General features: G+C 39.9%; 1 protein-coding gene across 1 annotated transcript in view; it reads left to right on the forward strand.

The window, feature by feature from the left end:
- The first annotated feature begins 221 nt into the window (after positions 1 to 221).
- Positions 222 to 26,557, forward strand: part of PPP4R4 (protein phosphatase 4 regulatory subunit 4) — a 103,647-nt gene continuing 77,311 nt past the window's right edge. The window contains exons 1-2 of the mRNA XM_080809207.1: positions 222 to 462; positions 1,861 to 1,934. Of these exons, the coding sequence (XP_080665333.1) occupies positions 343 to 462; positions 1,861 to 1,934 (194 nt within the window). The 5' untranslated portion in view covers positions 222 to 342. The remainder of the gene's footprint in view (positions 463 to 1,860; positions 1,935 to 26,557) is intronic.

Raw genomic sequence — 26,557 nt, forward strand, 5'->3', positions numbered from 1 at the left:
GGCGCAGAGGGGCGGAGGGGGCAGCCACGGCGTGGCGCGGCAGTTGCGTCTGGCTCGCGTGCGCTCGGTGCCGGGGGGGCGGGGCTGAGGCGGGCTTGTGGCACCTCCCCCGCCTCTGGCCCCGCCCCCGCAGGCCGCCCGCGCGCCTCGCCCCGCCCCCTCGCCTTGCCCGCCCCGCCCCCCACCGGCGGCCGCGCTCCTTCTCCCGCCGCCAGCTACCCTCCCGCCCGGCTCCCGCGGCCGAGAGCGGGAGAAAGTCCTGCCGGTGGGCGGCCGCGGGGCTGCGAGCGTCCGGCATCCCGGGGCCGCTCCGGCCCGGGCGGCGAGGGGGCCCGGCGGTCCATGCATCCGCCGCCGCCCGCCGCTGCCGCGATGGATTTCAGTCAGAACAGCCTGTTCGGCTACATGGAGGACCTGCAGGAGCTCACCATCATCGAGAGGCCGGTCCGCCGGAGCCTCAAGGTGCGCCCCGGGGAGGAGCAACTGTCCGCAGGGCGCCTGGCGACTGGCCCGGGCCCCGACCCCGTCGCGTCCCCTTCTCCTTCCCGAGGCGGCCCGGGACCCTCTCGGAGTCGGGCTGGACCCTCAGTCCTCCCGCGGTCGCCGTGTCACCCTAAGCCCGCCCCTGCTTCGACGCAGCTTCGGTTTTCCCAGCTCGGACCCCCATCCCCGAGGGACTGGCCCCTCGGACGCCCTGGGCTCCCTAGTCCCCCGGCCCAGCCCCGCACGGGCCCCTTCCCTAACCCGCCCCCAGGAACGGCCGGTCCAGCGTCGTCCCCCCGAGCCGCCCCTCCTGGACGGCCGTGGCCCCTCTTCCTTCCGCCCTGCGGGAGCTGCCCCTCGAGGCCGCCGCCGCCTTGTCCCCTCCTGAGTGCCCCCCCTCCCCACCGGACCCCGTACCACTCCTCAGTCTACACAGCTCCGCCCCCACCCCCTCCCGGACACACGGCGATCCCGCTTTCCCCTTCCTCCATCCGAGCAAGCTCGGGTGCCTCTGCCCCCTAGTCCGCCAGGCCTCCCTTCACCTCCCACCCAGCACCCAGACTACGGTCGTCCCACTACGGGTTTTCAAAGCCCTCTCGACCCTTCACTCCCATCCTGAGTCACCGCACGTCCTTTCTTCCCAGCCCCTCCAGGACTCCAGCTGGGACCCTGATCCCCACTCCCCGCCTTGAGGGAGTCAACCTTCAGTTCGCTTCCCCCACCCCGCAGAGTCATCTTCGTCCCAGCCTCCAACCCTCACTGCCTGCAAACCTAGTTTGCGGACCACCCCCTCCCCCCGCCGTCCTCTCAAAAGCTCCGTTGAGCTCTTCTCACTCCCACCTGCCGCAATATCGCGAATCTTTGATTTCCTTCCAGCCCCAGAGTTTATTCCCCTCCCTTCCCCCACTCCACATTTCGTCTTTTTCATTCTCTCTCGGCTGCAGTTTGCCTCCATCCCCCCTTCTAGCATTTCCTGGGGTGGAAAATGCTGGAGAAACAGCCTTGGGGTATTAGAGATTTAAAAGTACGTATGTATTTCATATGTGCATATAAAACCGAGTTCAGCAATATTCTGAAGCCACAATGTAATTCTCAAGCTAGAACAGTTTAAAAAAGAAAGAAAGAAAGGGGGAAAAAAAAAACCCCTTCCAAACCCCCGGACTTTACCACCCCAACCCAGCAATTCCAGACGGAGACCTCTGTGGTTGAGGTCGGCACCTGGAGTCCTCTTGATTAGTTTTCAATGATACTGCTTAATTGTGAAACTTTTGCATTAGTCTCTACTCATATGGGGTTCCCGGAGGGTCACCGGGGTGGTGGGGGGGTGGCAAGACTAATCCACGTTTGTGTGCATAATTTGTATTTTACACTTGACAGACACCAGAAGAAATAGAAAGATTGACAGTTGATGAAGACCTCAGTGATATCGAAAGGGCTGTTTATCTGCTCAGGTATTGCTCCAAGTCTTTCTGTGAATTTGTTGCTCGTTCCCTGTGGCAGCATGGATGAACGCGTTGTGAAATGTTACGGTTATGTTCAGATTTACTGAACGGCTTGAACGGAGTACTTCGGCATGCATAGCACTTAATTATGTTATAAGTTAAGATTTTGGTATGGACTTACATGTTTGAGAACTGAAATCAAGTAAGACCACCAACTTAAAGAGTATTTCTTGGGGGAGGAGGAAGAGAACAGCAAAGGATTTGAATCGGATCTGATTCTTTTTTTTTTATTTTCCAGCTTTGGTTGTTCTCCCTTAGATCAGCAAGTTTAGATGAGACTTAAGTTAATCATAGAATATGAACTGATATGCTATTTACTATATAGAAAAAACCCCTGCACAAATCGAGTAGCTCAATTTGTTGCTCAGGATATTCTGTTGATATTAGTTTTGCTATGTAAGCTTTGTAATTTTGTCTGAAAGATTTCAAATGTAATTGAGCCTACTGTCGTTTAATTTCACAGCTCTGTAGATTTGCTTAATGCAGGTGGTTATTGCAAATATTTATAAAATTTCTCTCAACTAAAAAAAACTTTAGATTTAACTTCTTAAAAGCTAATGCAGTGAACATTGATGAGCTTATCTGTGAAAATACTGCAGAAGCAGAAATTTTCCTAAGGTACTTTGTGTATATTTGTTTTAAAATTTTTCTTTAACTTACAACCACATGCTTTTCCTTCTGGCCAATTAGTTTTCACTTTTGTTTTTTAGAACAGATTTTGAGAACTGGTGTTATTTACCTACTGAGATATTTATCTTCCTCGTTTCCTTAGCTTAGGTCGGCTTTGCCATTTTCAGGCGCTGGCAAGTTTCTTGTTCTCCTTTCTAATTTATAGGTCATGCTTCTGATTCCATGTTCTTCAGTGGAGGATCCTGTAAAAAAAAAATAAAAAACCCCTCCCCATGACTTCCATTCTCTTAATTATTTTTTAGCTTATTCATGGCTTCTTGGGTTTCTGTTCTTAGTTTAGTCAGAATTGTAGCATGCTTATAATTTAGACCATTCTAATAATTCTATCACTTGAACATGTTTCTAGGTATTAGATCTTATGTTGGTGTTTATTTACCCTCCTTTGGTGATCTTGGGTAGCATGCTATCATTATTTCTACCTATTTGTTTAAAAAAAACTTTTATTTATGTATATTACTTATTATTTATTATGTATATTACTACATAGTAGTAATCTACATATGTATAGTAGTAATATGTTTTTGATGTTTACATAGAGAATAATTCAATGTTTAACCTTTTTTGTTATATTTGAAGTACTTTATTCCTTAGTAATTAACATGTCCAATATGGTGAACAATGGTTGTAAACTTCTGCCTTTTCCCTGAGTTCTTTTGTTTGGAGTAGGTTGACAATTGATGAGAGTCTGGATAAGTTTATTTTAACATACAGCAGTTAATGATTTGTAATAAGTTCCTACTGGATACTCCTACCGAATTCTCTTTTTTCGTATAAACTTTGGCTTACAATTAGGTAATGAGTCTTGCTCTACTTACTTGTGACAGCAGATACCTTATTCTAGATATCAGTGACAAGACTTCTTTTTTAGGAGAGCTTGCTTGTTTTCTATTTTGCTTTTATTGTTTGTTAGTGAACCGGGTCATCTAAGTTGTCTGTATTTCTCAGACACACAACACAGTTTTCATCCACTTCTGGAATTTACAAAGTCCTTCAGAGACAGATGGGTCCTCTCATTCTTAGACGGGAGTTTTCAAAGAGATCTGGTATCTCCTTTAGTTTCTTGTGGCTCGTCTACCTTGAAGGAGGTTTGCAAGGTGACTCAGGAACACTAGTTTGGTTGTGTATGGGTTCTCTGGCGGAGTTCTTTATATTCCTACCATCTCACCACCTCCTGGGGGAAAGGGGGATTTCACTTTTAGGCCAGCTTCTGCAGGGATAACATATGCACACTGTCTGAAAGGTTCTTTCTTCCCTGGGATTCCAGGGAAAGTGTAGGAATGCCTTATAGATGGATTCCAAACTTGGCCTCTATTGCAGACTCTTCGGCTGTTTTATATTGAGCCTTTTATTTTAAATGTACTCTGTTCCTTTTTTTTTTTTCATTGTACTTCCCAATGCTATGCTATAGAACCTCATACTGAGAACTGTTCCCCCGCCTTTTTTTTTTTTTTTTTAAGATTTTATTTATTTATTAGAGAGAGAGAGAGCACAGGGTTGGGGTGGGGGGGGGAGAAAAAGAGGAAGAGGAACACAGTGAGAGAGAGAGGGACTGACTGAGCATGGAGCACAGAGCCTGTGGAGTTAGGTCCCAGGACCCTGAGATCATGACCTCAGTCAAAACCAAGAGTCTAATGTCAACCCACTGAACCACCCAGGTGCCCCCTGCTTTTTTTTTTTTTTTTTTCCTTTGATTTTCAGATTGATTTTTGAGTGCTTTGCCTTTTTCTTTGTATTGATTATTTAATATCCAGATTCCCCCCCATCTTTGAATGTCAGATTTGTCTCTTTAGTTTTCTTATTTTGTATAGTAAAACTCTTTTGGAATCTTAGGTTAAATTAGAATTCAGACAAATGTGTTTGCAACACACATGCTTTATCTCAGTGGAGGTTCTGATAGCATTTAAATTGAATCTAATATATAAAACATTATCTGTAGAGTACTGTCATCCGAAGAGAAACAAATTACACAGTTCATTATCTCACTCTAAAGTATGGCAGATCAATTGTTAATGCAGTTTCCATAATTAAGCTTAGAACATTACGGTATTTGAAGACACGACACAGATGAATTTGTGGTTTTGCCTAAATACGATGCTGATACACCCATCTGTGGCATTTAGTGCTGAAGCAAAACAGCTTTCCTAATAGTTACAGCTTGTGGCTTCATCAAAATCCGATCACATCATCTTTTTCCTGTTCTCTGTCATCTTTGTGATTTGGGCATATATTTTAGGAATGTACTGAAAATATGTGAATAATTTTGTTAGAGAAGAGCCCTAAGTTTGTATACTGGGCTTTCATTAGGTTAAGTCTTTACTTACATATCTCTAATTGCCTACCACATAAATTCCAGACCCTCAGACTTGGCATAAGGGACTCTATCTTAGCCATGCAGTGTGATGTTCCCTCAGGCCCTCAACATTTTTTTTTTTTTTAATGGCTTGATTGAGATGTAGTTCATTTACCGTACACTTCACCCATTTAAAGTGTGCAGTTCAGTGGATTTTAGCATGTTCACAGAGTTGTGCAACCATCGCCACAATCAATTTGAGAACATTTTCATCATCCCCCAAAGAAACCCTGTACTTATAAGCAGTCACTCCTTACTTCTTTCCACCCCTTCCAGCCTTTGGGAATCATTAGTCTACTTCCTGTCTCTATGGATTTGCTTAATCTCTGGATATTTCTTGTAAATGACATTATACAATATGTGGCCTTTTGTGACTGACTTTTTTCATTTAGCATAATGTTCTCAAGGCTCAACCATGTTGTAGCAGGTGTCAGTCCTCTCTTTTTATTGTTGAATAGTATTGCGTTGTGTGGGTATATCCCATTTTGCTTATTCATTCATCAGTTGATGGACACTTACTTGGCTTGTTTCCACTTACTTAGTCCTTTACTTTTTGAAGCCGTCCCGCTGGCCTCTTCACTGTTACTCATATTCATCGTGTTACCTCTGCTTTTCCCTTACCTCTTACCTTACCTCTGCTTTTCCCTGTCCTGGAGGACCTTTCATTACACCTGTTCAACGTTCTCCATCACCAGGATCCAGCTATGATCTTGCATCTTTCATAAAGCCTTTCTGAACTGCTGAAGCCACATGGAGCCGCTCCCATATCACTTATGGATGGCCTCCCTTAAGAAGTGATTAATTGCTACAATGTATTTCTTAACTGTGTGTTCACAGGCACATTTTCTTTCATTGTAAGCTCCTGGAGGACAAGCACCCCTTATGTTGTTGCTGTTTTGGTCTTCCTTGTTTTGTGCTGTGGTGTAAGTATATACCTCTTCATAAAGTGTATTATGTAATTTAAGATGACCAAAATGCCAGATGAATTAAGATACTTCTGATTTTTTTTTTTTTTTGTAATATAGGCTATAGAATCAGACAGATTAAGGTCATGTGACCAGGAACACCTTATTTATGGTGGTTAAGCTCTCTCTTTTCGTCTGTAAAATGGAAATAGCAATACCTGTTTCCCAAGGTTGTATTATGGTTGGAGGCCTAACCCAGAATAGGTACCTAATTAATGTTAATTTCCTTCTCTTTCCCCTGTCCCTACTTCTTTGTTACTTAGGTTCTCAAGCTACATTTCAAACTTTAAAAAGAAGATAACAATATTAATTTTGCCTCCCAAGAATTTAGTAAAGCAACTGGGAAATAAAGTATGTCACCTGAAGCTTATGAAAGATACCTATTAACTTCCTTTTCTAATAGTATCTATCAGAAACCAGATACTTCACAAATAATAATTAAGCATTTTTATGCTTGAGTGAAAAGGTCAGCCTGTTTTACAGATTTATATTTTCTTACCAAATGACCTTATCTTAAGTAATATTTGCTCTTAACATTATATATGCATTTTGTGGATTGGTTAATGTTAATCTCACTTTTATGTCGATTATTTTTATTGTCACTTTACACTAAGGATTTTTTTTTAAAGAGTTATTTATTTATTTTAGAGAGACAGAGAGCTCACAAGAGAGGGAGCACATGAGCGTGCATGAGCCGGGTGAGGGGCAGAAGGAGAAGGAGAGGCAGAGAATCCCAAGCAGACTCCTCACTGAGGGCAGAGCCCAGCACAGGGCTTGGTCCCAGGCCCCTGAGATTATGACCCGAGCCAAAGGCAGATGCTCAATGATTGAGCCACCCAGGTGCCCCCCAGAAGAGCCTTTTTAATCCCTCACAAGTGGAATGGATAGTTGGTTAGTTAATCCTAAAAAAATTGGCCAGCATGGGGAATCATAAAAATGATGCCTACATTCAACATTTTATTTTAGTGTATTAAAAAAACGTATTTGTTTGCCACTCTTTTGTTGTAGGTCCACTGCCTTTTCTTGGAGTATAGGTCTGCTGATTACAGTTCAGGATCTGCTTTCTTGTACTGATTACCCCCGTAATGCACTTATAATGTCAAGTTTATGTTTCTTTAAAGCTGAGTGAGAATTTGAAGATGGCTTAGGAAGCTTTTGGAAAACATGGTCTTAGAATTTTGTGATTTTCTACTCATCTTTTGCAAGTTGTCTTGTTCTTCCTATTTCAATAGCAATTTTCTTTGGTAAGTTGTCTTGATTGTTTCTAAACCCCTGATTTACTTTTCATAGAAATAACTCTCTTTTTGCATTATATGTTTCTGCAGCATTTAATTAAATATGTAATTGCAGTAGCCAGTGAAATTGGGATAAACTGGTCTGAGAACAAATGCAGCCGACTCTTCGTTATAAATCCGCTAGAGCAGAAGCCTGTGAGCATTCTAGAAAGTAGCCTGTTAGCTATGAGCTTTCAGTCTGCCTTTGGCAAGAAAGTGGAGAGTGTTGTTTAGTTGGAAGAGTCTTTTAATACCGTGTCGAGAGAGATAGTCTCCTTTTTCAAAGCATGCACTGTGATGACCTTTCTTTGTCCTTGGTTACCCATGATATTTCTCTCTTGTGTCTGCATTGAGTTTGAACCACGGTCTGGTCTGTTATTCCTTTACTTTTGTATACTTAAAAAAAAATTAATGAATCAGAAATCTCAGGTGAAGAGTCCTTCCCTCCCCCTCCCCTCCCTCCCCCTCCCCTCTCTCCTCCTCCCCTCCCTTCCCCTTCCCTTCCTTCCTTTTCCTTCCTTCCTTCCTTCCTTCCTTCCTTCCTTCCTTCCTTTCTTGGCGGGAAGTTGGAGGAGCAGAGGGGGGAGGGAGAGAATCTTAAGCAGGGTTCATGCCCAGCGTGGGGCTTAGTCTCCAGGACCCTGAGATCATGACCTCAGCCGAAATCAAAAACCAGATGCTTAACTGACTGAGCCACTTAGGTGCCCTAACGGGACATATTTTTTGTTTTATTTTTTTAAAACAAGCTTTTTGAACATCTGCAGAAATGTGCACAAATCCTAAATATATAGCTTGTTGAATTTTCATGAGTAAACACACCCATGTAATCAGCACAAAAATTAAGAAATAGAACACAGGGGCACCTGGGTGGCTCAGTGGGTTAAAGCCTCTGCCTTCAGCTCAGGTCATGATCTCAGGATCCTGGGATCGAGCCCCGCATTGGGCTCTCTGCTCGGCAGGGAGCCTGCTTCCTCCTCTCTCTCTCTCTGCCTACTTGTGATCTCTATCTGTCAAATAAATAAATAAAAATCCTTAAAAAAAATAAAAGAAATAGAACACAATCTAATATATTACCCTAGTACCTCCCTTGTACCCCTGTCCAATTCCTCCTGCTCCCTGCAAAGGATAACTACCATCCTGACTTTTAACATCATAGATTAGTTTGCTTGATTTTGAACTTTGTAGAGTAGGAGCCATGGAATGTACTGTTTTGTGCTTAGCTTTTATTGAAACTTTTCAAAAAGAGATTTGTCCGTATTGTTGCATGGAGAAATAGATCGTTCATTTTTTTTTTTTTTGCTGTATAGTATTCCATTATAAGTCACAATTTATTCTTTCTACTGTTGATGGACATTTGGCTTGTTTCCAGTTTTTTGCTGTTATGAATAATGCTGCTAGGAACATTCATATACAAGTCTTTTGATGAATATGTGTGTGTATTTTTTTTAGTTAAATTCATAAAGTAGAATTATTGGTCATTAGTATATGCATATGTCTGGCTTAAAAGATATGGCTAAACAATATTCCAAATTGTGCCAATTTAAACTTATATCTGCAGTGTATGAGTGGTCCAGGCCTTATTTTTAAGGAAACAAAGGGACAAACCTTCTAGTATGTAAATTTCCTAGCATATTTATAAGGAACTGCCTACTAATAGCTTGAAGAGGTTTCTCTTTTCTGGCGCTGGATTTACTTATACCATTGAACGTTTTTCTTTTTCTATAAGAATGTTCCCAATGAGAGGTCCCATTAAAAAAAAAAATGCCCAAATTATCTTACTCGGTGAAGGTGATGCTTGAATGACTTGCCTTTCTACAGAGAACTAGGAAGCACCTCCATTTTCATGTTTTAAGATAGAGGGACTAGTGCTTCACATATAAAGAGCAGTATATAACGGATTCCGGTTGTATATCTTACATTATTGCTCAGGCCAAGTTACTTAAGTCTTTGGCAAACCTCTAATTCCCTGTTTTGGAAAAGTACTAGGTCACTGATTATAAGGGGTTTGGTGATTATTTCCACCTCCCTTTCCTTGCTTTTTGTTATGAGCGTAACAATGGCATCTGCTTCTTTTTTCTTATTTACTAAAGGCTCAGAAGGCTCTCTCTGTGACATCAGTAGAAAGCAGAATGCTCTCATGGGATCTGTACGGAAAGCTTAACAAAGAGTAAACTATTTTCATCAATGTAAAAGTGACCCATATCTTGTCATTGGAAAGTTCTGAGCTTATCTGACACAATTATGAGAGATTTGGGCAGTTATTATCTTGTTAAGTATAGTTGGAGATATTAATAATGGAAAAGATTTGTAATGCAAATAATAGTTACTTTAGAATAAATCTTGTGAGTTGAAGCTAAAAGGTACAGAATATTTATTGAGTACTTTTATGTGTTAGGCATCACCTGGGGAACGAATGACATTGTACCAGCAGGTACTTTTGTTCAAGGAAGTACCTGTTGAAGGAAGTAAAAGCGTTTCTCTTAGAGTTCAGTAGAATAGAGTTCATCCCTGGTTAACGAGCGTGTTGGATGTTGAGACGGCAGGACATTATGTCAGAAATACTTTATATTGGGGAGCCTGGGTGGCTCAGTGGGTTAAAGCCTCTGCCTTCGGCTCGGGTCATGATCCTAGGGTCCTGGGATCGAGCCCCACATCGGGCTCTCTGCTCAGCAGGGAGCCTGCTTCCTCTGTCTCTCTCTGCCTGCCTCTCTGCCTACTTGTGATCTCTGTCTGTCAAATAAATAAATAAAATCTTTTAAAAAAAAAAAGAAATACTTTATATTAAGACAAACCCAGATTTATTCTTAGAGGCTGGGGCTCACTCTTTTAATTAGTGAGAGACCTTGGGTAAGTTGCTTAGCTTCTTTGAGTTCAAGCCTCCTTTTCTAAAATGGAAATAATAATACCTAGACTACAGAAAAGTAAGATTGGAGGAGATGTATGTGGAAGGCACAGTGCTTGGTGCAGGGTTATGTTTAGGAAAGGATAGTTGTTATTGGTCTTTTTAAATTTTATTTTTATTTATTTATTTTTAAATTTAAATTCAATTAACATATAATTTATTATTTGTTTCAGGGTTTATTGGTCTTTTTAATCACCTGTTTGTAATTCAGTATGTATTTTATAGGTATATGTATAGAATGTATGGGAAAATTCCCATCTAGAAACTTCCTGTAGTTGTAAAGTTTTCTCTCCAGATGGTGCCTCTTTGCAATTAATCTTCCACTGTGACTCTAGGCAACCAGTGATCTGCTTTTTGTCACTATAGATTGGTTTTTCCTGTTCTAGAATGTAGACATACGTTTTCATATCTCTTGGGTGAATGCCTAAAAATAGAATGCTGGGTTATGTGGTAAATATATATGGTTTTTCATTTTTTATAGTTTTCTTGAGGTATAATTGATATTCACTGAACTCCATTTAATTGTATGATTTGATAAATTTTGACATATATATGTATTTTATATATATATATAATATATATATATATCTCCACACACACACCCATAAAGCTATCATCACGACTAAGAGAATGAGCATATCCATGACCCTCAAAAGTAACTTTGTAGGGGCACCAGGGTGGCTCAGTGGGTTAAGCATTGCCTTCGGCTCAGGTTATGATCCCAGGGTCCTGGAATTGAGTCCTGTATCAGGCTCTTTGCTCAGCAGGGAGCCTGCTTCCCTCTATCCCTCTGCCTGCCACTCTGCCTACTTGTGATCTCTCTGTCAAATAAATAAATAAAATCTTTAAAAGAAAGTAACTTTGTGCCCCCCCCCTTTTTTAAAAAAAGATTTTATTTATTTATTTGACAGAGAGATCACAAGTAGGCAGAGAGTCAGGCAGAGAGCGAGGGGGGAAGCAGGCTCCCCGCTGAGCAGAGAGCCCGATTCGGGGCTCGATCCGAGGACCCTGAGATCATGACCTGAGCCGAAGGCAGAGGCTTTAACCCACTGAGCCACCCAGGTGCCCCTTTGTGTCCCCCCCCTTTTTTTTTTTTAAAGATTTTATTTATTTATTTGACAGAGATCACAAGTAGGCAGAGAGGCAGGCAGAGAGAGAGGAGAAAGCAGGCTCTCCACGGAGCAGAGAGCCCAATGCGGGGCTCGATTCCAGGATCCTGGGATCATGACCTGAGCCGAAGGCAGAGGCTTTAACCCACTGAGCCACCCAGGCGCCCCTGTGTCCCTTTTTAATATCCTCTCCCTTTCCTCTGATTTCCCACATAGGCAACCACTGATATACTTTCTGTCACTATAGATTAGTTTGCAATTTCTAGAATTTTATAGAAATGAATTAGAATATCTGCTATTTTGTGGTACCTTTTACTCAACTTAATTATTGTGAAGTTCATGTATAATGTTGTATGTGTCAGTTTATTTCTGTTTGGTGTTGATAATTATTACATTTTAAGGATATAATATATTTTGCTTATCCATTCATCTGCTAATGGACATTTGGGTAATTTCCAGTTTCTGGCTACTACAGACTTAAGTGGCTATAAATATTCATGTACAAATCTTTGGTGGACACATGCTTTCTTCCTTCTCTGGTATACAGCTAGGAGTGCAGTGGTTGAATCCCATAGTAAATGTCTATCTATATTTTTAAGAAACTGCTAAACTGTTTCCAAAAACTTAAAATTTTTAACTTTGAACTTAAAATTTCCAGGCAGTGTATGAAAGCTTGCTCCATAATACTTGTTGACATTTGGTATGATCAGTCTTTTTAGTTTTAAGCCACTGAATGGTGTTTCTGGTGGTCTAGTGTAATGGTGTTTCATTGTATTTGTAATTTGGATTTCCCAAATGACCAATGGCCACTGAGCATCTTCACATGTGTTTATAAGCCAGCCATAGACCTTGTTTAGGGACGAATCTGTTCAAAGCTTTTGCCCTTTGGTTGGTATGTGTTTCGCAGATATTTTCTCCCAGTCTGTGGCTTTTTAATTTTTATAAAAGTATTTTTCAGAGAGCAAAGGGTATTTGCTTTGTTGTGGTCTAATTTTGATAAGGTCTAATTTATTGATTTTTTTCCCCTTTATAATTAGTACTTTTTGTGTTATATTTAAGAGATTTTTGTCAACTTCTAGGTCAGGAGGATTTTTTCCTTTTGTTTTCTTTTAGCAGTTTTAAGGTGTTTGCTCTTAATCTTAGGTCTCTGATCCATTTCCAGGCAAATTTTGCATTTGGTGAAGGTAAGGTTTGAGGTTACTTTTTTTGCACATGGCTGTAACGTGCAATAGAAAGGGCTAGTTTGCGAGTGAGCAGACGTGGCGTTTGTGTCTGTGATCACGTTCAAGTCGCTTAAGTTCTTCAGGCACTGTTTTCCCCCTGTTCCACCCATAGAATACCATGGGTTGGGCTTGACAGAATTTAAGGTAACTTACATCTTACTTCAGCAGGGCATCCTCAATTCTAAGATAAAGAGATGTTGAATCCCAGTTTATTATTTCATCCACTAGGTGGTGCTAATGGTTATCCCTGTAGGGTAGAAAGTCCTTGGAGAGGTGAAGAGTTCCACAGCTTTTTAAAATAAAAAGTGTCATTTGCAAGGCAAATAGTCATAATTCAGAAAGTGCCTGTGTTTCATTAAGGATTGCATGCAATAATATTATGATTAAAGAAACAATACTGTTCATTTTGTTGAACTAAAAGATATCAAAGTATTTTTTCTTTAAAGACTTCTGCACATTGTAGATTTCTTTTGAGTCTGTTTTGGGCAGAATGAGAGTTATATGGCTAGTGTAAAAATATTTACATGTTCATGCATGAAAAATCAGACTGAGAAGTCTGACTGGCTTAGAATTGTCATATAAATTCTCTTGGTAATAAGTTTATAAACTGTATTTGCTTAGAAATTCTCTGGTGATGAAATTAGAAAATATTTGCTTGAAAAGTAGGTAGTTTTGAAGAGGGAAAGGATTCACAAAAGTGCAGCCTGGGCTTGTGCGGGAGAGGACATCTCTCCCTGCAGCTCTGATAATGGTGGGGAGGGAGGGGGATGGTTTATACGTGTGGTTGGTGTACATGTGTGCCTCACAGAATTTTCCAGTTATTTGGGGGTTTTCCCAGATATCTTTATGTTATTGGCTTCTAGTTTAATTCTGTAATGGTCCCAGGACATACTTTACTCTGCTTGACCTAAGTTCTTTTAACTTTTCTGAGGTCTGTTTTATGGCCCAGAACATGGTTGACCTTGGTGAATATTCCATGTGTACTTGAAAAGCATGTGCATTCTGTTGTTGGGTATAAGGTACTATAAATACGAATTAGATCACATGGGCTGATGGTATTTTTCAAGAGTTCTATATTTCTTTTATTTTCTATTTGCTTATTCTACTGATGACGAAGACTGGAGTAAACTCCAGTTTAAAGTCTCTATAAATGCGGATTTGCCTACTCCTTTCAAATCTGTCAGTTCTAGTTTGGGTATTTTGATTTCTGTATTTAGGTACATACGCCGTTAGGATTGCTATGTTTTCTTGGTGATTTAGCTCCTTTATAGTTATGTAATATTTGTCTTTATCCCTAGAAATAGTCTTCATTTTGAAATATTCTCTATCTGATATTAATATACTCACTCCAGCATTCTTTTGGCTAGTGTGTACACAGTGTATCTTTTTCTGACCCTTTGCTTTTTAAACAAATTTTTTTTTTTTAAAGATTTTATTTATTTATTTGACAGAGATCACAAGTAGGCAGAGAGGCAGGCAGAGAGAGAGAGGAGGAAGCAGGCTCCCCGCTGAGCAGAGAGCCCGACGTGGGGCTCGATCCCAGGACCCTGGGATCATGACCTGAGCCGAAAGCAGAGGCTTTAACCCACTGAGCCACCCAGGCGCCCCTGCTTTTTAAACAATTTAACTTGATTTTTAAATTTTATTTATTTGAGAGAGAGACAAAGAGAGAGAGAGAGCCCAGAAGGAGAGGGAGAAGCAGACTCCCCGCTGAGCAGACAGTCCAAAGGCAGGTGCTTAACTGACTGAGCCACCCAGGCACCCCTGACCTTTTGCTTTTTTTTAAAAAGATCATTTTGGAGGGAATTATTTTAGGTTTCCAGAAAAGTCATAAAAATAGTTCAGAGAGTTCCCATATGCCTTTCGCCAGTTTACTCTAAAGTTAATATCTTACATAACCTTGGTACTTTTGTCAAAACTAAGAAATTAACATTGGTACATCACTGTTAGCTAAACCATAGACTATTTGGATTTTGCCAGTTTTTTTCATTAATGGTCTTTTCCTCCAGGATACCGCATTGCACGTATTTGCCATATCTCCTTAGTCTCCTCTTGGCTGTGATGCTTTCCTAGTCTTCCTGTGCTTTTCAGGATCTTGATAGCTTTGAAGAGTGCTGCTGCTCAGGTATTCCATTGAGTTTCCCAAGTTCTATTTTCCTAATGTTTTTCTCATTATTAGATTGGGGTTATGGGCTTTTGGGAAGAATACCATAGAGGGTGAAATGCTTTTCTCATCCCATCATTTCGGGGGGTACGTGCTAGTAACACGATTATCACTGGGGGTGATAATCTTGATTACTTGGTTAAAGTAGTATCTGCCAGGTTCCTCCCTTGTAGGAGTGGTGAGAGAGGACCTCCCTTGTTTCTGATCTTAGGGGGAAGGCGTTCAGTCTCTCACCGTTAAATATGATGTAAGTATTCTTAATTTGCTGACAGTTTTTATTATGAATGGGTGGTGAATCTTATAAATTTATTTTTCTGAATCTATTGATATGATGTATGGCTTTTCTAACTTAATTTTGTTAATATGTTGAATTACATTGATCCGTTTTCAAATGATGAACCAGCCTTGCATTCTTGGGATGAAATTTACTTAATCATAATATATTAGTCTTTTTTCAATGTTTCTGGGCTCTATTTGCTATTACATTTTTGAGGATTTTTGCACCTAATGTAATATTGATCTACAGTTTTCTTATATCTTTGCCCAGTTTTGGTTTTTGGAGGATGCTCATGAAATGACTTGGGAAGTAGTTTCCTATTTTCTGGAAGAGGTTGTGTAGAATTGGTATTATTTCTCCCTTAAATGTTAAAAAAAATTTTTTTTTAATGTAATCTCTACCCCCAACATGGGGCTTGAACTCACAACCCTGAGATCAAAAGTCACATGTTCCATGGGCTGAGTTGCCAGGTTCCCCATATTTCTTCGTTAAATATGAGGTAGAAGTTACCAATGAAACCATCTGGGCCTTGGATTTTGTTTTTTGAAAGGTTTTAGCTAAAAATTCAATTATTTAATAGTTAAAGGGCTATGTGGGTTGTCTATTTCTTTTTGAGTGGGTTTTGGTAGTTTTTGACTTTCAAGTAATTAACTGTATTCCATCTAAAGTTATTGAATTAGGCTAGTATTTTAATGTTTGTGGGATCTGAACTGGTGTCCCTTCTTTGATAGCTGATACTGGTAATTTGTGTTTTCTCACTTTTTTTTTGTTTTTTTTTTTTTTGATTTTTTCTTGTTTAGATTTGAAGTTTATCAATTTTATTGGTCTTTTAAAAGAGCCAGCTTTTGGTTTCATTTTTCTGTAATGTTTTTCTGTATTGTAATGTTTTCTATAACAGTTCATTGATTTTATTCTGTATTCAATATTTCCTTCATTCTGTTTACTCTGCATTTAGTTTTCCCTTCTTTCATTTCTTGAGGTGGAATCCCAGTTTATTGATTTTAGATCTTTTATTTTAGTATGTGCATTTTTATTGATTTTAGATCTCCCATCCAAGTACTAACCAGGCCCAACCCTGCTTAGCTTCTGAGATCAGACAAGATTGGGCACGTTCAGGGTGGTATGGCCATAGACTTGATTTTAGATCAATAGCATTTTAATGCTATGTATTTCCCTCTAAGGACTGCTTTAACTGCATTCCACAAATTTTGATGTTCTGTGTCTTCATTGTCATTTAGTTGAAATAAAAAAACTTTCTTTCAGGGGCATGCGGGTGGCTCAGTTGGTGAAGCTTTCATGTCCGACTCTTGATTTCAGCTCAGGTCATGATCTCAGGGTGCTGAGATTGAGCCCTGCCTTGGGTTCCAAGCCCAGCCCGGAGTCTGCTTGACTGTCTCCCCTTCCCTCTGCTGCTCACCTTGTTCATCTGGGCACATGTGCTCTCTCTCTCTCTCTCTCTAAATAAAAGCTTTAAAAAGGAAAAAACAACCAAACTTTCTTTCAAGACTTCTTTGACTCATGAGTCACTGAGAAGTACATTGCTTAATTTCCAAATATTGGGGGATTTTTTCCAAATATTGGGGTATCTTTTTGTTACTGATTTCTTGTTTAGTTCCATTATAGTTTAAGAATATACTTAACCTGGGACGCGTGGGTGGCTCAGTTGGTTAAGCGGCTGCCTTCGGCTCAGGTCATGATCCCAGCGTCCTGGGATCGAGTCCCACATCGGGCTCCTTGCTCGGCGGGGAGCCTGCTTCTCCCTCTGCCTCTGCCTACCACTCTGTCTGCCTGTGCTCGCTTGCTCTCTCTAACAAATAAATAAATTAAAAAAAATATATACTTAACCTGATTTCTGTGACTACCTCTTCCTTTCCCATAATTTCTTATTTAATTTCTTACTATTTAATTTCTTGCTATTCCATTCTTTGCTTGATGTGTCCTCCAGCCATCTTTGCTATTCATGAAACATGCCAGGTATGCACCTACCTCGGATTTTGCACTTGCTGTTACTTCTGCTTTTATTTATTTATTTATTTTTTAAAAAGATTTTATTTATTTATTTGACAGACAGAGATCACAATTAGGCAGAAAGGCAGGCAGAGAGAGAGGAAGGGAAGCAGGCTCCCCGCTGAGCAGAGAGCCCTACGTGGGGCTTGATCCCAGGACCCTGGGATCATGACCTGAGCCAAAGGCAGAGGCTTTAACCCACTGAGCCACCCAGGCGCCCCTGTTACTTCTGCTTTTAATATGTTTTCCTCACATATCTGCACTACTAGGTTTATCATTTCCTTCACATCTTTACGCATATGTGGGTTGCTTGTTTATCTCAGATAAATGGCACCATCCTCTGCTTCATGTCTCAAGTTAAAAACCTGTGAGTATTCTCAGTCTTTCCTGTTCCTCTTCTGATATTTAAGCAAATTAAGTCTTTCTTTTACAAAATAGGAATGTTCACAAGGTTTCTGTAGTTTTTTGATAGTTTTTTTGATAGTTTTTTTGATAGTTTTTTAAAGAACTCCCACATTTCTTTATTCAAGATGGTTTTTAAATACTGGATTAGTAGAAACCTGCTGAAGGGTCAGAATTCCAGTGTTTTAGTCATTTCTTTTGGTACCTTAGTGGGTAAATAGATGTGGCCTCTTTTTTTCTTCAGGAAAAATTTTCTTAATGTTCTAAAACAGCATATATTTTATTAGTTTGGCTCTAGTTTCTTAATTATTATACAGAAATATATATATATGTTTTTAAATATATGTATTTACATGTATATATAAAATTAGTTGAGCCTTATTTTGTTTCTTTTTATTAAGCAGTGAGAGCTATAAAACTTGTGTTTTTCTTTTAATCCTCGTTGCTAAGAGATCTGTCTCTAACCAGCTGTGTGACCTTGGGAACATCATTTAGCATCTCTATTCTGTTAGTAAATTGAGGGAGATGCCCTTAGTCATGCTGTTAAGACCCTTTCTTGCATCGTGACTGTATACTTAATTCAATGCTCAGTGCAGTTATCAGCTTACCTTCATTTCTCTATTCCTTCAAAAATATTTACTTATTTGTAGTTTAAAAAAAGCTCAGGATAAAGGCACCTGGGTGGCTCAGCTGGCTTAGGGTCGGACTCTTGCTTTCGGCTCAAGTCAGGATCTCAGTGTCCTCAGATCGAGCCCTGCAACAACCTTGGCACTCTGCACCGAGTCTGCTTGTCCTTCTCTCTCTGCTGCTCCGCACAACTCCACCCCCCACCCTATATTGTGCCATCTCTCTCTCTCTTTAAATCTTTAAAAAACAAAAAAAGCTCAGGGTATACAAATCAACTCTGATTCTTTTGACTTGTATTTAAAAAAAAATTACATGTTCAATATTTTGCATGTTAAATGTGTGCTTCTCTAAATCCTTTTGTGCAGGTGAAGAGTTCTAAATAAGAATAGAATGACTCGCGTTCCTGGGTGGCTCAGTTGGTTAAGCAACTGCCTTCAGCTCAGGTCGTGATCCTGGAGCCCCAGGATTGAGTCCCACATTGGGCTCCCTGCTCAGCAGGGAGCCTGCTTCTCCCTCTGACCCTCTCCCCTCTCAGGCGCGCGCGCTCTCTCTCTCTCTCTCTCATTCTCTTTCTCAAACAAATAAAGTCTTAAAAAAAATACTCACTAAAAAAGAATAGAATGACTTGATATTTCATCAAATCCTCATTTTGTAAAGGTTTTATTTGACACAGAGAGAGAGAGAGAGTACAAGTAGGCAGAGCAGCCGGCAGAAGTAGAGGGAGAAGCAGGCTCTCCACCAAGAAGAGAGCCCTATGCAGGGCTCAATCCCAGGACCCTGGGATCATGACCTGAGCCAAAGGCAGCTGCTTAACTGACTAAGCCACCCAGGCACCCCAAATCTTTATTTTGTAGTAAAAATCATTACATATTGTGATTTTAAAAGTCCATTTACTGCTTAGTGTCAATGATTTCCACATCAGTAGCACATGGACCTAGTCTTATGGACCAACATATTAAAATAATTTAGGTAAGATGTATATCGTTTTTTACTCATATATATGAGTAAATTTACTCATATGTATCCATATTTACTCATTGAATTTCATGTGGTATAATTAGCAATTATATTTCCTCAGACAGTATTTGTCTTTTAAAATAATTAGAGGACTGGTGATTCATATATTGCTAGAAGGAATGATAGGGATGTCTCAAATAATTCTTTAAGGAACAGCAAGGATAAAATTGACTTTGGTTCTCTTAAAGAAGAAAATATATGCATGAAATTAATTAGTTAATTAAATTTTTAATTATTTATTTATTTACTTAAAACATATTTTACTTCTTGATTTAAGAGAGAGGGGGAGAGAGAGAGAGAGAGAGATTGAGAGTACATAACTGGGGCAGAGGGGCAGAGGAAGAGGGAGAAGCAGATTCCCGCTGAGCAGAGAGCCCGATTTGGGACTCAGTCTCAGGATTCCGTGATCATGACCTGAGCCAAAGGCAGACACTTAACCAACTGAGCTACTCAGGTACCCCAATTAATTAAATTTTTTAAAAATGGATTTTATTTTTAAGTAATCTCTATACTCAACGTGGGACTTGAATTTATAATCCCAGGATCAAGAGTCACATGTTCCACTGATTTAGCCAGCTGCCCCTCACCCCCCGAAATTAATTTAGTAGTTATTTAGGAACTCATAAGAAATACTCTAGGACCAAGAGTTCTGTTGTTTTATTTAAATTAGATTCTTGCTTTATGGAGATCCTGTCCTGATCCTGACAGTAATTACCTGGTTGACTCGAGCAACTTCCATAGTCTTTACAGATGTTGGTGCCTTCATTATCACAACATGAGGATGTGAATTATGTTTCCACAGGTTTGGAAATTATGTCACGGAGATGATCACTGCTTTAGGCCCTCTTCAGCGTACTCCGTTCTATCCTGTTGTTAGCATGAGAGGAAAAGGAGCCATTTCAGGCAGATTTTGCATATTGATTTTGGGTTAACCTTTACATTTTGTGATCGATTTGTTTGTGTTACATTTCTTCTGATGTGGTGCTTCATTTGCAGTAATATCCGTCAAGCAGACAGGAGCCACTGTCTGTTGTTTGGGTCTCTTTCTGGGTCATATTATCCACCCCTAGATTTCAGTGATTATCTCTGTGACATACTTTCCATATCTGTGGCTATAGCTTTGGGTTTTTGTTGTGAACTTTGGGCCAGGTCTCCCTGCTGGGTGTCTCCACTGGGATATCTCTACCAGAATGCCTAGCTGGCTTTTCAAACTTAGTGTGCCCCAAACTGAATTCATCACTTTTTATCTAAATGTGCCTTCACTTGTCATTGGAGCCTCACCATCCTTTCAAATCATCCTGGAGGGAAATCTGGGAATGATTTTTCACTCTTCCTTTTCTGCTCAGTAATTGGTTTTGTATCAAGTCCTATTGATTTTATTTCTGCAAGAAGCCATTTCTTCTTTTTCCACTCTAATTCAGATACACAGAACACGAATGCTTTGTTTTTATTGTTTTCTTTTTACTTCCAGAGCACAGTGACTGGCAAATCATAAGTGTTCAGTACATCATTATAAGATGATTGCCTGAATCCCATCTGGCGTGGAACCTTTGAACACACTGTTCCTTCAACTCTCTCTTTTCACCTATTCCTATTCATTTTCAGGTCTCAACTCTTCAAGGAAGCCCTCCCGTGGCCTCTAAATTAAGTGATGTTCTCAAATGTACTGTTCCCTTGATAAGTCTTTGCACACTCGAGATGATTTAATTGATTGTCATTGAATACTTGTCTTCTCTGACTGTGAAGCTCTAATAAGGCAAGGGCCGTGTCTGCTGCACCGTCACATCCCAGGGCTTAGTTCATCGCTCGGTCTGTAATAGGCACTTAGTCAGTCTTGCTGTCTGAGAAGCTCTGTGGCTAGGCATAAAGCATCATTAGATCGTGGTGGAGAATCCAGAACCAGTGCCTGGCACCAGCAGGTCCTGATTAAGAACTCCCTGACTGACTGAACGTATCAGTCCTCCTGTGTTCTAGAGGTTAAGTAATCAGGTCTCTTCCCCTTCCGATGAGGGCAATTTATCATCTTCTCTTCCTGTAGGTACCAGGGATTTGGCCTGCTTTTTATCACTTCTCTTTTCCCTCCTGGGTTCCTCTCTTACTGGGTTGGCACCTATGTAAACCGAATCTTCTTAGCTATCCCTTCTCCCCCGCTGTGTCCTGATATGTCTATAAAGTCTTTAAAAATAGTTTTAAAAAGGTTTTTACTACTGTGTTAATGGGGAAATGGAAAGATGGATCACAAAAATAATCAGAGATTTCAGTGTTTGCAGAAATCTTCCAAGTTTGTACAGTTATTCCTGAACTCTGATTTTGCATACCTTTTGACATGAGTGCTGTAGCTTGTTTCTTATATAGGGCAAAGGTTGGTAATCTTTCCTTTTACTCTTTGCAAAATACTGTGGAGCAGTGATTTTCTACTTTTTTTTTTTTTTAACCATGACCTACAATAATTTTAAATTGTGACCTGGCATGTACACACACATTTGCCTGTGTGTGTATGTGTAATATATATGTATGTATGTATATAACTGCAACTAAATTTTAATAATCGTTATCCTTCTATGTGTGATAAAATAAAACCATACCAAACTTAGCATCAAAGAGAGTCTTGATATAGTTAATAATTGCCCCATAATCATTTCATTCCGCCCCAGGACAAGTGAGGATAATAATGCTCATCTTGTAAACAGCTGTGAGATTTGCTGTGGGGTATGAGGGAGAAAGGGAAGTGAAAGTAATTCCAAGATGTATACCTGGAGAGTCAGAGGGCTCTTTGTCCCTCTGTTGGTAGACTGGAGGGGAAAGGAGCTCACTCATCCATGATGTTGGAGAGCTACTCAAGAGGAAATGCTTTCTGTGTATTCGAGTTCAGTCAAGAGAGCAGTTCTTCTTTTTGTCACAATGAACACACACCTTGTGCATGCTCTGTTGATGTGACACTGTGATAGTAAAAGATACAGAGTAGAAATTGTCAGCTAATTTATTGTAACATGAATGTTACTAAATAAATCATGTGAGAATTTTTGTCTTGCAGCATTCTCAACTTGGAGACATTTTTAGGCTGACAGTTTAGCCACTTCTTATGATATGACGTTATCCCGGGTATAGTGGCCCCAGGTTAGGTATGGTTAGAGATCATAGTTGGAATCCTGCCTGGCTCTAATCTTTAGTAGTTGATTGGCTTTGGGTAAGTTGCATTTTATTTTTCTGGGCCTCAGTTTCCTTAATTGTAAAGTAAGGATAGAAAGATATTGCTCATATATTGCAAAGATTAATGTGATTATGTGAAGTATCTTGCTCGGTACATTGTGAATCTTTAAATGTTAATTTTTCTTTAACCCTCCTTTGGTACTATTCAGAAATGTAATACCTTTCTTTATGATTCTAAGCATAATGATTAAGCAGGGTTGAATGGTTCCCCAACGACATAAAAGGTAGTACTTGGAAGACTTAACATTATTCAGGATTCTATTTTCTGGTACTAACATAAGAAAATATGCCACATTTGAAAGATGACTGCTATTGTGGGTTGGTATTCTGTATCTTCTGACAAAGATTCCTGAGTCATCTTTGTCTTAAAAGAAGTTTTTGCCTTTCTTGGAAGTTTAATTCCTTGAACTAACCATTTAATTTATTTTGCTCCATTCATTAAAATATACTGCTTTTTAATTTACTTTGAGTAAAGAAGTAATTAAATGTGAACTACCCGAAGTTTACTTTTCATTGCAAACTCAAAACAAGGCCTGTATGGCATCTGCTTCATTGTTATAAATTCAGACACAGCATCAGCAGTTTTATATTTTTGAGTTTGAAATGAGAGCTGCTAGGATTAGGATCACAGACTGTGTATATGCAAATCGTTTGAGATCCTACAGTAGCGAAGCTAGAGTCCTCAGATTGATTTCGCTGGTAGTGACTGACCACGTTACGTCATCATTTTTGGATAGTATCTATTTCTTCCCCTTTCTCTTTCCCCAGTGGCTTAAGATTAAATAAACAAAGAGGATGGCCTGCTAGGAAAGGAGACTTTATGCTAGTCAGAATTCTTAGTGTTTGTATCTGTCTTCCTCATTAGAGTATGAACTCTTTGAAGGTTGAACAAAGGTACAAGGATAGAGAAAGGTAGTATTGCCAGTCTCCAGATCTGTTCTAACATAAGGCTCTCTTCTTTGTGGGAAGGGCATGGGTTTCATAAACTAGCACAGGGAGCCTCATTTTTGGAGACCTAAGATAACGTCTCTGAAATTGCTTTGGCAATCTGATGTACTAAGAATTCCTGGTTCTTTTCTTGACTTACCACTAATTGACCATCATTTTGTTTCCCCCCAGCCTCGCTGAGGACCAACTCTTTTTGAAATCATGTTTTTAAAAGCATTACACAGCGTAGTTGTACAGTTTTCTCTCATAGTTCTCCATAGCTTAGGAGCAGGAGTGGGATAGAAAGCACAACTGGATGGGTTTGGTATTGCCTGGGCACCTAGGTTGGAAGAGAGGCAGCAGTATTGTGTGTGATTTGTGGAGTACTAAGTCTGGGTAACTCTGGGCAGTAATCTTTCTAAGCCCTAGTTAACCTCATCTATAAAATGGAGCTAATAAAAGTATCTACGCTACCTCATAAGATTATGAGAATTAAATGATATAAGTAAAGTGCTCATTTAGCATAATGGCCGGCATGCAGTGTATTAGATAGCATTTTTGTTGTTGTTGCTGTCAAGGAGGAGGAGAATTGAAGAAGGAGTTGATTAGTTGATTAGTGTGAATGTGGTTGGAGGAAGAGCCTGGCACATTCAGGCTGCTGGGAGAGAAAGAGGCACAAGGAGGAATATTAGAAACTAGAGAATAAGAAGGAATTGATAGGATAGAAATGGGATGAAAGTTAAAAAAAAATAGATTTAGTGATAGAGAAATAGAAAGATAAAGAGTTTACGGCCAGCAAGTGAGATCCCAGAATTTGAGATTCTAGAGATGAGCATTTCCAGGTGAGGGTAAGATTCAGTGGTGATAGTGGTTGCTGATGTGGAGACAAATTCAGTTTAAATCAACAAAGAGTTATGGAGCCTTTCTCGCATGTGAGGTGTTGTGCTAGGCATTGGGGAATGTAAAATTTGGGCAAAGCATCACTGGATTAGAGGGGTCAAGAGTTGTTGTTCACCGTTCACCTGAATGCTGAGGTGACCCATGACAATGGCAGGAGCTCGGGTGACAAGGAAGACTGAAACTTTATTACAGTGAAAAATGCTTGAGTGGATTGACTTGTTTTTCATTGGTTGATGAAATTACTATACATAGCTCCGTAAAATAGGGGCATCTCCCAATGGGAATAAAATAATTAGTGACATTAATTTAGAATTTAGAAGGTCGCTGTCCTAAATCCACTTATTTATCTAGTCCTTTTTTCCCTTTCTCTTTCCTTTTAGCTACTAGTGTACCTATTAGATGATTAACCCAGTTCTTTTTAGTTTTAGAGGAAGGGTTTGCTGCGTGGGCTCGTGTCCTTTTTCTTTCTCAGTGAGTATCCTAGAAAGGGAGCACGTCCCAAGGAATAGCACAACTGGAGCAAAAAGGATCAGTGCATTTTGTAGCCAGGAGGATGGTTCCGTGTGCCTTTCAGTTGAAAGTTGTAGGTTTGAAGTCTAGGAAGCTTACTTGATTTAAAAAAAAAAAAGTATAATTTTGAGTCAACATTTATTTTAAAATTACATTTATTATATCAAATAGCAATAAAGTAAGTTTTATACTATGGATTTCAACCTATGCAGGTTGTTTTGGGTTCATTTCAATCAGTGATGCTCGTGGAGATCTGTGCATATTTGGTTAATTTACCAAACAGGAGATAGCAGCAGGGCCACGGCACCCAGGAAATGTCCAGGCACGCAGACTCAGTAACTCACTTGAACATCTGGCCACATCTACTCTTGTCAGTGTCTCTTTTGTCTGATGCACAGCCCCTTCCTATGTTCCTTCTCCTGCTTTTCTTTAATGTGTGTTTGAGCAGATTATGTGTTTTTCCACCTCTGCTAACTGTTCTTTGCCACATCACTTTGAACATTGTTATTGTGAAGGGGAACCCTGTTGCCAGGACTGACAGCAGTAGCGATCGAATGCATTCATCATCAGAGGGACCTTCTGCTTCATTTGGGTGAACCGCTACTTTGCACTTGGCTCATTCACTCATTAGTCCTAAAAATGTGAAGAACTTTGCAGTCTATTTTTTTTTTTTAATTCTTTCTCTATTGTGGTAGCTCTCATGATATCGTCCCCTGACCCACGGCATTAGGGTCACCTGGGAACTTGTTAGAAATCAGATTTTTAGGCCTCACCAAGATCTTCTGAACCTGAATTTCTCAGAGTAAGGACTAGTTTTAACAGGTGCTTCTGGGTGATTCTGGTACATGGTAGAGTTTGAGAACCATTGCTTTAGCATATTTGTGGTTACCAATCTGTAAAGGTCGGTACTCTTCCTTGAAGTTTTTGACTTAATATACTTCTGCTAAGCTCAGTGTGTAAATTGAAAATATGAAATTGCTATTATCGTAGGTCAACAATTATCTAATGTTGGTGATCTCATATGGGTTCAGCTAAGAGCTACTTTGTGTAAACCAACCAAAACGTTCTTAGACATTTTTTTGTTGAGTTGTTGATATTCTTAGCTGTGGACAGCGGTCCTGTGCATTGTAGAAGGTTTAGCAGCATCCCTGGATCCTTCCTACTGGATTATGGTAGCATCTGTGAAATTGTGATGATCAAAAATGTCTCCAGACTTTGTCATATGTGTACCGGTGCTGGGTGGGTCAGGGATCACTCCCTATTGAGAACCACTAGCTAACCCGGCTGCTTTTCCTTTTAAGCAGTAATGCTCATTATATACATGATATATACATTTTTCTCCCCGAGAGGGAGAAGAGCTGGACATAAATTAACTATAGAAATTAAACTTAGATTTTATATTTGATAGAGATTATGGTAATTACAATTTAAGTTCGCTTTCTTTGTATGTTTCTTCATGTCCTGTTTGTGGTAAGCAGTATTACCTATACACTGTTACTTAGTTTTCTAATATCTTATTGCTGTCAAAGTCTAATGGCATTCCAATTTTGTTTCTCAGTAATTGGCTGATTTTGCCAAAGGAATGTCTTCTTCTCTAAAGTCTAGTATATCTCAGCATTGGTTATGCTAGATTGCTTTTCTCAGGTATATGGTGTGCTCTTTTAAATCTTTTTCTTTTAAATTTATTTTATATTTTTTTAAGATTTTATTTATTTATTTGAGAGAGAGAGACAGAGATAGAGAGAGAGCATGAGAAGGGAGAGGGTCAGAGGGAGAAGCAGACTCCTTGCCAACCAGGGAGCCCGATGTGAGATTCGATCCTGGAATTCCAGGATCATGACCTGAGCAGAAGGGAGTTGCTTAAACCAACAGAGCCACCCAAGCACGCCTCCCCCTTTTTTTAATTTAAAGGAAGTTTTCATTTTATAACTTTTTCTTTTTTAAACACTTCCCTTGTTTTGGATTTCTTTTCTTTGAGGACTCCTATTAAAAGTAGGAGCTGAACATTTTTTCATGTG

Source organism: Martes martes, assembly GCF_963455335.1.
Source record: "Martes martes genome assembly, chromosome: 7".
NCBI lineage: Eukaryota > Metazoa > Chordata > Mammalia > Carnivora > Mustelidae > Martes > Martes martes.